This window comes from Chroicocephalus ridibundus, chromosome 8 (genome assembly GCF_963924245.1).
Source record: "Chroicocephalus ridibundus chromosome 8, bChrRid1.1, whole genome shotgun sequence".
Classification (NCBI taxonomy): domain Eukaryota; kingdom Metazoa; phylum Chordata; class Aves; order Charadriiformes; family Laridae; genus Chroicocephalus; species Chroicocephalus ridibundus.
Genome location: NC_086291.1, coordinates 45968235 through 45980541, shown reverse-complemented (window position 1 = coordinate 45980541; position 12307 = coordinate 45968235). Strand labels below are relative to the sequence as shown.

Below are 12307 nucleotides of genomic sequence, written 5' to 3'. Positions count from 1 at the left end.
ATGACAGCGATTCCCACTCCAACGTAAATACAATCTGATGAAGCCTTCTTAATATTCCAGTCTTCCACAGCAATGGCTTTGTACTTGCTGATTTGCAGAACTCCATTCTTTTTTTTACCCCCTCCAAGGGAAATGCATAGCAATTTAAATCTTACGACAACAGACTTGCCTTTCTTTGTTACATTTCACGAATATCTTGAAAGTAGTCCATGGACCACAAGGGTCTGCTAATCACAGGCTGACAAAAACATTGTTACATTATGTTCATTGAAAACATTTCAGAAGCTAATAAATAAAAACAAACCAGTTCCTACGAAAATGTCTTTAATTTTCATTTTATGGAAATACATTTTTTGGTTTTATTTCCATGATACAAAAATGTTAAATATCAAACATTTTCTGAAATCTAACAATGCAGATCCTTTTTTAAACAAGTAAAGGGCTGGTGCAGTTAGCAGGTTTGTCACAGGTACCAAAAACATTTTTACAAAAACCCCACAGGCTGGGGAAGGAGGAGGGAAGAAACAGATAAAGACTTAAGAGTGTAAACAGCAATAGATGTGAAAACAAAGAAAAACTACCTCCCACCAGGAAATCAATGTTTGAGACACTTATAAGTTATAGGTTTTTGAAAGGTAGGTGTAAAGTTGGTATTTAGATGAATACTGGCTGCACAGAGGGTGGGGGGTAGAGAATGGAAAACTAAAAAAGATTTCCAGATAAAGTAACTGGTAGAAAGCAATATGAGAAATTGCAGTTCTACCTGTTTCAAGAATGCTGACGGCATATTGATATTGCCTGAAAAAGTAGCTAAAGATTAGGAGATTTGTGGTAACTCCCCTCAAGCACAGTAAACAGCCTAGCACGAAATCATAGAGTGCCAGTTCTTTTTGTACATTTCATAGCCAGCATGCCAAAGTAGGTGACAAAAATACATTTAGTCTTGCTTCTTAAATCTAACATCATTTACGACAGCAAGGGTTTCACATGGTCAACAACAAATCATATACTAGTTAATATACACACAAGTAAAATTGACAGTGATTGTTCAATAAACAGTTTAAAATAATTAAACTGATTTTCAGGACACATACTGCTTTGTTAACACCACTTTATTTAAATAAAGTATGGCTTCCAAGAGGTGTATTCTCGCAACTGCTTTCAATCAATTCCACTTGTTAAGGCAGTTGTTTCCTACCATGTTTCAGGGACTTCAAAAATTCCAGTGGAACTACTTGTGAGAGTTCCTAAAAGAGAGTGTCACAGAACAATAGATTAAAGATTTCAATATGCAAATACTGAAAGGAATAAAAATTAAATCAAGAATATTTTGATTCTTTCAGAGCATACAAAGACATTTTCTCCTCTAGAGTGAGGCTCTAGATACATTACTGGCAAGTCAATATTTACAAAGGGAAACGAAGAGACAGTTTATCTGCTAGAGCAGATATTGAAATGAAGTCTTAACTATTAATATTAATATTTGAGTATACTTCAAGACCGGCAGTGCTCCAGATGACCAATAATTAAGACATGACTTAATTTTTTAATATAGTCTAATCCATTTCTGCAAGAAATTACTAACAAAAGTTGAAATAGAATCAACAATAAATAGATCAATAAAAATAAAATCTTTTGAGGTTTAAGTTCATGTTACCTAGGGTTATTTAATTACTTTTTTCTTGTACAGGCTGCAATAACTCACACAACATAGCAAAAATAATAGGTGAAACTTAAGTTATCTGATTGTCACCTGCCTCTGTTTAGTCAGACATACAGTTCAAGGTACTTTGGCTAAAAAATATGTATTAAAGTCTGCAAAAATCCCCTTACGTCAATGGTAGGTGAAAAGTCTTCAACCCAATGAAGAACAATAAAGGCTATGGTTACAAACACCACACAGAACATTGCCGATACTAATGCCTACATCAAAACAGGTTTTAGAAGAAAGAGAGAGAGTATTTGGGTTTATAATTTGTATTAGAAACACTGCTGATCTTTCAAGCACTACATTGTGAGTTCTAAACTAGATTCAAAAAGAAAATTTACAAGATACATAAAAGAAAAACATTTTACCACCTGGTTAAATCCACAATTTGACACTTTCTTCTACATTTCAAAATCTGCATCTCCTGAAAGTGAGATCCCTCAAGCTTCAACAACTCGTAGTCTATGAAATGGGAATCATCTGCTCACAGTCCACTAAGCCTTTCAAATAAGCAAAGGCTTACTCAGAACATGTGGCAGACTGCAAGAACTGTTCAGGGTGACTATGATCCACCCATCTAAAACATTTGGAAGGGATTTTAGACACACTCACTTTTCATTACCATCTTGCCAAGTGTTATCAGAAAAAAAACACACAGCTAAGTGATTCATCAATGCAAAGCACCCAGAAAGCAAAAAGGCCTGCATTAGTTTAAAAGCCCAGTAGATCAGCACCTGTCCAGCAGCTTACTCCTCTTTCACTGAGGTGTCTCAGAAAGTCGACACATTCTCAGAAAGTGTTCTGGAGAGGAAAGGGTTTCACTGCAGTTGCAGACAAGTTACTTATACCAGGAGATATAAACCAGCAGTCTGACTGGGTCAAATTGCACTCAACCTGAAACAGCACTGTGGCGAGAGGTGTGCCAGAGTGATAGTGAAGGGCAGGCAGGTAGACTGTCAAAGTTTTGGCTTAATTGTAGAGGTAAATAATATTCTGACCAGGCTGAGAAATCCCAATGTTTTCTCAACTTTCAGAAATATCTTATCTCACAAATAACTGTAAATAAGGGATGTTAGTACAATATTCTTAGGATATATAGTCTTAAAGTGCTAATTAAAAGGGCACATATATTAGCTTTTAGGTCAGCAGGTAGGTTTATTAAAACTGGACTCATTTGCAAGCAACAGAGGTTGTCTAATGACACACATCTGGAAAGTCAAGCTATGTGCATGCAATTATGCCATGACTCCATCCATTCAAGCTTCAGGGAAAATGTTCATATTAAATTAAACTTACATTTCGTTGTAAAGTACGAATTAACAGGGAAATCTACTCTAGAATCCTACTTCAAGAATTCCTTCAATTTTGCTTACAATATGCAAAACATATCGGGTACCTTAACGAGGAGGTTGCATTAAAAAAAAAAAAGAAGCTAAGAATAGCTACAAATATTCAAAGAGCTTTATTTTAAGGAAGAAAGTAAGCAAGTAAGATATGAACTACATTCAGCTTTCTTTGGTTGGTCTCAGGTGGGGTTCTGTTTGTTCATGGTGGGGTTTTTTTTTTTTAGTTTTTGAATTTGGTATTTTGGGGGGTTTTATTTTTACAATTTTTGTATGATGCAATCTTCAGTTTAAATAACTTACTGCAAAATAACTTATAACAGTGACTTATTACATTACATTCATAGAAGTAGAGAAAAGTTAAGACATTCAAGGAAACAACTTCAGTTCTGTTCAGGCCTAGGGTAATTCCAAACAGAACAGAAAACCACGCACACTAACATTGCGCTTACCTGCTGGAACTTGTTCTGTCTTGATCTTTTTGAACTTTCTGGCTCTCTTCTTACCATCTGGAAGGGAGTCTGCGCAGGAGTCTGTCTGATCATATTCTGAATCTTGGCTGTCTCCCTCTTCCATATCATCAGAACCAGTTTCTTCCTGAATAGGACTCATGCTTCTCTTTCCCACTGTAGTGGTACCTGTAAAACTGAAACGTAGAAGAAACACGATTATGTACGAGTCAAGAATAACTATTACACAGGTACTAGCTGTTGTACATCAATTAAATGCTTATGAAGGCAGTAGAATAAACTGTAGTAAGTGGTGTACCATGAAATTATGTTATCTGGAAGACCTGACTTAACTATAAAATTCCTTAAGTTGGCTATCCAACCCAATCTTACATAGATGAAGGTATTAATTCTTTGTACTATAGATGTCTCAGGCTTAGCTGCTATTCTGATGAGATCGCTCCATTCAAATGTAATTAAAGCTGTTCTCTATCCCTTCCTAATTTTATTTTTTATTCTCCTAGTTATGAAAGCTCTTCTAAAGCATTCTCAATAGACACTAACTTGTATACAACTGTTAAGCCTCAAACACACACCTTGATATTGAAGGATTCTACATGCTAACTTCATGTCCGCTCCTGGAACTATATGCAGTTTTAAAAGCATTTCTGTTACATAAGGTAGAGAAAAACCATGAAGCTCCATATAAAAATACCCTTTAAATCAGGCCTTAAAGTGAAGAGTCCTGCCATCCAATGGGCTGGTAAAATAAAAAGCACAAAAAAATGTACTAGCATAGCATAGGTAGTATTTGAATGAAGCCTGACTAATACAGCATGAAGATGAACTTAGAGCTCCATTTCATTCAGCATACATTGAAATAAACCTGCATAGATTTTCATTCAACTGGAATGCTATTGTTAAGTTTCCTTGAAAGCCAAGTGGCAATGTTAAAAATCAAATTAGCATGAGTAGAAGAAAATATGCACTAGCAAAGCAGCTATTTAAAAAAATAAGTTCCTCCTTCTTCTAGATATATTAATATCAGCTACTTAAATATCTATTTTAATGCTCTTTTAGAATAAACAATTGAAAAAAGGTAGTTGTAGATTTAAAAACCTTTAGTTTGTCATTAAGAACTACACAAAATAGCTATATGCATCTAAGCCATGTTCTGTTCTATTCTTTTCTTTAAATAAAAATTAATACAGAATGACAGAACAAAGCTTTACAAGCTATTTTATTTTTTCTTTCTAATCAGTAATAGCAGGGAATTTTGATGTTTCAATAAGGTTTCAGCTAAAGGACTGTTAAATTTGGCTGTATAGTTTTGGCTTTGAAATGGAATTTTTTCAGCTGAACATTTTGCAATTTAAAACAGACTCTTTCTGGGATGTCCAAAGGCAATAAACAAACATGAAACATATGATTACGCTTCATGCTCTTACTTCCACTTTAGGAGCACAAACACCGTTTACTTTGATGAATAGCTGGCTTTTCCTCTAAACCTTCATACACAGAAGGCCTTCTTGCATGATTTCTTACAAATCATCATTTCGAGTCACACTGCAACTACCATCAATAAAAAGATATAAGCCAAAAAGCTGGACAGAACTGTTTATCCTACATACACACTTCAATATTGTGAAACAGGCAAAAACTAGGTTTGCAAAGAAAAAAGGTCTTTTTAAAAAGCTCTTTAGAAAAGTTTATAAGAATGCTATTTTTGGGAAAGATATTCTGAAAAATACATAAGGAAGAAAAACTCATGAGCCATAAATTATGATCCCGGGATTTCCTGGACATATTATGAGCACTTGGCTCTTAGAAGGGAACTTTCACTTACTGTAGGAAGAAGTTCCCATTTTGAAAGGTCTTATGGCTGCATTTATTTTTTTTCAACTTAGACTCTTGAGAAGTTATTGCAAATAGAGAAAAAAGTTCTTGACCTTCAGTGCATATTTAGCTGTGTACTGAAGTACAAAATAAAAATTAATTTTAGGCCTTCTGTTCTTCTTGCAGATACCTGAAGGAAAAAAAAACCTCAAAAAACTAGCAGCACAAAATCTAAAATATAGATATTTTATAATCAAGAACTGTTGCCTTCTTCCTTTCTCCCAAAAATATTAATTTTATTCGACATTTATTACTTGATTGCATGGATTATAGATGGCTAAGGGTTTATTTTTATGTGCCTTACTCCTCTTTGACTTAAAATAAGATTCAAGGACTACAGCAACATTATTTATTCACTTAGCAATAGCTGCAAATCACTGTGGTTGTATATACAAGTTAGAGCATTACTCAGAGAAAAGTTCAGTTTTCTAATTATACCAGCTATTTTGGAATATGTCCATATTTCTGTGTCAATTTCCTTAGTCTGTTGAGAAACAACTGAACAAAGTTGAAGAACCGAACAAATTAATAGCTATCATTAATTGTCCAATTCAGATATACTTGTTTAGGATCCTTAACTGTTTGGATACGGAGCCATTTAGAGGCAGAGACTTACATCACCCATTAACAAATGTAGCACGTAGGTTTCAAAACACACATATACAACAGTTATCCAGGCAAGATTTTTTTGTTGTTTGATTGTTTTTGGGGGGTGTTATTTGTTTTGGTGAGGCTTTTAAAAAACATATATATTTAAGAAGTTTCTGAATTTTCTTTTTTATATTGAAATGGAGATTGCTCTAATTTTTTAAATAAAATTACTAGCCAAGTTGGGTTTGGTTTGGGTTTGTTGTTTTGTTGTTTTTTTTTTTTCCCCTGGGCGGGGGGAGGGGGGGAGGCAGGGAACAGACAATGGATGACTACAAAAACAAAAACCACAAGAAAAGCCTATCATACATTGCCAGCTGGCAATGTATGAACACAATATAGCTTTCACATCAGCCAGTGCTTCCTCAGCCTCTCCCTTCTGTTGACCTGTTTTAATGCCAGCCCACAGGCAAACCTGACAAGGATGAATGCCACTGGAGGAAAGCGGTAGAAACAGAAAATCTAGATTTTATTCTCAACTTCTATTCCAATTAAGTACAATCCTGATCAACAAAGAATAAGTATTTTTGTTACATTCCAGTAGTATGACTAGCAACGTTAGTACTAGATGAATCAACAGGATATGGAGGAAGTATACATCACTACTGCTAGAAAGAACACAGACTCCACCTGATTAAACTGCCCATGAACTTTGGAATGTCATTTCAGCTACTAAATAGCAGCAACTCAACTAGTACTATGGTAATTATTTTGAAAGAATCAGCAAGTGGAAGGGGGCTAAAGGTGGGAAAAAAATTACCAATATGTAGCATTAAACATTTTCTGTTTTGGAAAAGCATGTCCCACATCTAAAGGGGCCACTTACTTCATCACCACAGAGCATCTTGAATTGGCCTGGATACATACAGGCCTCCAACTTCAAGTAAATTTCATTTAAATGAAAAAATAAACCCTGAGTTTTCTTCCCACTTTGAACAACATTGAGGGCGGGGGAAGTAGTTACTGACCCATCATTAAAATCAGTCATTTCAAATTAAGAGCAGGGGAAATCTCCTGAAATAACACAAGAATACTGGAATGCTATAATAATTTGCTTGCAATATTTATTACGCATATCTTTAATGACTCAGCTTTCCCCAATTCTTATCATTTATTTCGTAATAAACCACTATAAACAACCATTTTATAAAAATCACAAGAATCATCAGCAGAAATACATGAACGTTTCAAAAATGAGACAGACTATCTTCAGCAAAATAAACACATTCAAGGAAGCCGTGCTACAAACAGCACCCTGACTTGACAGAAGATGCAGAACTCCTACTTTTAGCTAGAGAACTTGTAAGGCAAAATGACGTATCGCTTTCCTGTACTTCATACTAGTTTAAGTAATTTGCTATTGGCCTTATTTTATTTTACTCATTCCTAGATGATTCAGGAAAATTAGAGTAAGTAACTACAAGTAGAGCAGGGTATCTACTTTTACACAGAACATACCTTATTTTTCATGCTATGGTTTAACACTGTTTTGCTAAGGAAACAATATTAAATACATGCATTTAACAGTCATGGCAGAACCGGCAGGCAGTCATTTGCTAAGCACAATGTCGCCGGTACTGTATAATATACAAGAGACCATGATCCATCCTTTTCAAAAGTGTATTCTGATTAGTGAACAGCTTTAGAAAAGGGGATCCTATTAACTACTTTGTCAAATGCATCAGTTTCTCTTCTACTTCTCCATCTAACATTAATAATTAGGCATATTGCCATTAAAATAAATTTTGATATCTAACAGCAGTAATAAGTTATATGCAAGGGGTATATGTTAACTATAAGTGATTTTACCTTGTGACTGCTATTAATACTATTACACTATATTTTCGGAAGAGTAGTTCCTCTAGAATATGGGACTGTAGTTCTTTTTTTTTAGTGAGACAGGAATTAAAGAATCTTTGTTACATACTTGTCAATCTGTCAATTTAAGACAAAAGTTCCTTACAAGAAATACCCAGCAACATCATTACTGAATGAAAAAGTAGCCAGGATATACTGTCATCATGGAGAGGAACAGCTATTCTGCAGCTGTGCTCCCTGGCAGAAACTGGTGCAGTAAGCTTTTTAAATAATAAATAAATAAAGGATGTGGTATCATGAAGCTATTATAAGAGATCAGCTGCTAGACACATCACAGTATTGAGTGCTCAACTATATATGATTCCAGTTAATCTGGACAAATATACACATATACTTGTCCTGATTGCTTCATATAAATATTTATGTTCTATTTTATATAAAAATTATATAATAATATATAAAAATCTAAATAAATATATTTGAGATATCTTTGTCTAGAAACAAAAGGAAAATTTTCATCCTAAGTGAACTGAAAGACCACAAAATTTGCAGTTCCATGTTATACCTACCCAGATTACACTTATGAGGAAACACAAAATATTAGTTGATAGGAGAACACAATCTAACTGGTAACAAATAAAAATAAAATTAAGAAAAACGTGTCAGAAGACCTGCATCAAAGGGAATTTGGGACAGAAACAAATCAGTTTATTAATGGAATAATGACAGAACAAAAATTCACGAACATCAATTACAAAGGAAGTTCTATCAACAAAATAAAGGCTGCAATCTAAGGCTATCAAAGTGCTGACCATCTAAAAACAATGCTGCTTCTTGTAGAATTTTACAACACTAGATAAAATAGATTAAAAATTCTCAAGAAGATTAAGTGCTTAGGCATACAACTCATTGCAGTGTATCATAATTCTAAGGAAAGAATTAACTGAAAATTTTATTCAGCAATTTTCCAAATTAATACATTTGCCGCAGTCAAACTTCTTTGCGAGACAACAGATCAGCGTTCCGCATTTACTGTTTTCCAAAATATATCTTAAAAGAGTAAGTTGTCTATGGTTCAAACCATAAGCTGCCACTCTTACCATCTGTCTAGTATCTGTGAGATACCAAAACCCCAACGTTCATTGAGGAGAGATATGTCCCTTAGTAGAAACAAAACTAGGACTTCGTATTTCTTTGCAGTAGACTCACAATGTGATAAGTTTTTTCACACTATTTAATACAGACTTAGTTATAGACCTAAACCTTAGCCACATGTAAACTAGTGCCAGGACAATCTTTAATGCTCCTCATCTCTTCACAGCATGCACTCCCAACTTTTCCTAAGCACAATAGTTCAATTAAACTTGCTTCATTGGATACGGATTTTATCACCAAGTTCATCCATATGGGTTTTAAGGACCAAACACGTCTAACACATTTAGCATTCCCACCATGACAAAAGCCATGAAAATTTGACAACTAGACAAAAAATTAATTTTGCAAAGCAGGCAAATCATAAGCTCATGTAAGTGAGAACAGAACAAGTTTAGTGTATTTGTTACATGACAAATAACATTTATAGGAAGATATGAGAGCTAGAACTTATCACAGCATTCCCAAGAAAGATAAAGCAGAAAGACCTCAGTGTTTGTTTTATTACCATTTCATTTGGTCTGTCTACCCAGGGGAAAAAAAACCCAAAACAGAACAAAACAAGAAAACTAACAAAAACACACCCCCAAAACACGACCTTACATTTAACTCGTGCACTCCACTGGACTGGAACTTATTTTTACATAGAACTGATAGAATCAGGGGGTAGGGTGGTGGTTAAGAATAGCAATACCTTGATAGGTTAATTATATAATTTTATTAATATTAAAAGACCCTTCCCATTCACAGCTACACAGATAACAAAAAGAAGCCTCCTCTTACCATCATATATCCAAAACCTGTCAGTAATGAGAGGGGGTAAAAATAGAACAAGTTGTACACACAGCAATATACTGTACCAGAACCAAAACGTGCATCTCCTGCCTTAATTTTTTCCTTAAATAATGAACTAAAACTTTTTTTTTTTTTTAAGTTTTACTCCAAAACCTTAAAAAGCCATGCAAACGTTATCGTTTGCTTTCCTGTTTCTCAAGCACAAGGAAAACTTCGTCAGGACTGCTCAAGATGGTAATTTATAGCCTTCTCTGTGGCAGTATTATCACCATGGAAAAGACATCCAAAAACCAAGACAGCCTTTACAAGGTTATAAGATGACAGCTAAGTTTCCAGATGACACAACCCATTCAAAGGTGTCAAATGAATAAAGAAAATAATTCTTTTATTTTGGTTATAAGAAATGGTGCTGCTACATCAAGCTCAGAAGCTGCGATTTGACCTGCCCTCAAAATCCCAATATTTTAAAAATTTGTCTAAACATGTTTGTGAGCAAATTATCTCTGCTCCTTTACCTATGATCTTGTGACAGCTGATGTACCACTACTGATTTACATGTAAAGAAATGTGCACCAAAAAAAAAGTCGCCTATTGGTTAAGAACTACCTGAAAATTGCTAGTCTTTTAATAAAAATGCAATAAAAATAAGAGTTGGCAATGCAGGAAAAGTCTCACCTGTTAACACAGTAGTATCGACTCGGGGAAACGTAAGGTGTGCATTGAGTTTTTAACCGCTTTCTCTCCATCTCCTTCCAACTATCTTCTGTACATTTTCTCTTTGCTTGTTTTTCTTCATGTTTTTTCTCAACATATTCTGCATATGTCTGGATCCTATAACTTTCAGCATACCTGCTGGTGTTTACAGCTAGGGGGAAGAAGAGTGATGTTACATACAAAACACTGTTAAATGCCAGCACGTCCTCTCCTGAAATAACGTATTTTGAATAGCAGAAGGCAGTGAGCTATTTGTTCTGTTCACATGAACAATTTCTAGTTCCATTGTTAGTCATCAGAAAAAATAAAAAAAAGAAAATGCTGTACTCTCCTAAATTCACATGGTAATGTTTGAATTGGATATTCAAAACTCTTCTCAGAGTCAGACTTCATACAAAAAGGGTTAAATCTACTTAAGACTTTTCTTTCAAATTAGAAACCATCAATTCTTCAGTTGTAACCCTCTTCCAGATTGCTTGTTGGCAAGAAAAGATTTCCTGGATTTTTTCCCTTTTAGTCTCATTACTTAACCCAGCAGGTTTATTTTGCAACTCTGCCAGGAAAAGACGACATTTGCAAAGCCTCTGCCAAAATTCTGTTTGATTGCTGTGAAACATAAGCTTATTTGAGCTGCATTTTTGGTTGCACAAGATACCCGTGGAAGCAGCACTTAGCTAATATCCAGCTGTTCCATCCTTGTATCTTTCTCATGTTTGGTCTTCTTTTAACTATAAAAGACCGAAGTTCAAGGTAGAAGGATTTCTGTCAATGCAAAATTAGAATAACTTCAAAAATAAAGAAAAAACTTTCACTGCCTTCACTCAGCAACAATTTACCAACATTCCTTCAAATCCCAGCATCTTCACAGCTCTCAGCCTTTAGTCTGCAAGCCAAGCTCTGGCCTGAAGCCATCACTGTAACAGATGAATCAGCAAATTAAACTGACTGTCAACTGGTGTCCTCTGCTGTTTTCAGCCTAACTCACTGAAAGGAAGTATTGTAAACCAACCAGTAAACCAGTTTAAATATAAAAAAAACCCCAACCCAGACTGTTTTTCATGTACTTGGACTGCGCATTTTAAAATACCATAATTGTAATGGAGACAAAATCCTGATTTTATTATGTACTTCCAGTCTTCTTGTAAAAAATTCAGCTGTGTATCCAACTTTCTGATTCTAGTTGAAGTGTTGTCATCTTGAATACAGGTATTCTGTATTAACTCTAGCCCAAACACTAGAAATAGCAAGCTCCAGCATCACAATTCATAAAAAATGAGGAAGATGGGTGGATTAGTTTTTTTTCCTCTTTCCAAATAAATCATCTGTTCTGCACATTGGCTATGCTACAGTGAAATGAATTATCCATAATACCAGTCACAGCACATAGATGCTGCTTCTGCAAAGTCCTCCAAACGTACATAAAACTGGGCAACAGCTTTGTATATTTAATTTTAATCCCAAGAATAGATACCAGCCATTATGATTAATAGCCTCGTGAGATTGTTGCGCTAACCAAAGAGATGTTATGCATACCTTGTTTTGAACTGTGAAGTTACAGGATCTGTTTGTAAGAATTAGGAGTGTATTTATTGCCCATGAAGTTATGGTGCAGGCATCATGAATGAATTAATAATGTTCACTGGAGTTACTGCATGCCAGCCGACATTCCTCAGGGTAAAATTTGTTTAGTTAAACTCAAGTATGTTTTTACTTGCTAAAATCAAGCACATAGTTACCATGGACCACCTGATAAATAGTGATTTGTTAAAACACAATAACCATTT

General features: G+C 34.8%; 1 protein-coding gene across 4 annotated transcripts in view; it reads right to left on the bottom strand.

The window, feature by feature from the left end:
- Nucleotides 1-295: 295 nt before the first annotated feature.
- Nucleotides 296-12307, bottom strand: part of PARN (poly(A)-specific ribonuclease) — a 60167-nt gene continuing 48155 nt past the window's right edge. For 3 of the 4 annotated variants that reach the window (XM_063345021.1, XM_063345022.1, XM_063345019.1), the window contains 3 exons: nucleotides 10485-10674; nucleotides 3504-3697; nucleotides 297-1247 (listed from right to left, as the gene is read on the bottom strand). In XM_063345021.1, the coding sequence (XP_063201091.1) occupies nucleotides 1195-1247; nucleotides 3504-3697; nucleotides 10485-10674 (437 nt within the window). In that variant the 3' untranslated portion in view covers nucleotides 297-1194. Of the gene's footprint in view, nucleotides 1248-3503; nucleotides 3698-10484; nucleotides 10675-12307 lie in introns of all 4 variants that reach the window. The other variant, XM_063345020.1, reaches the window with a different exon arrangement.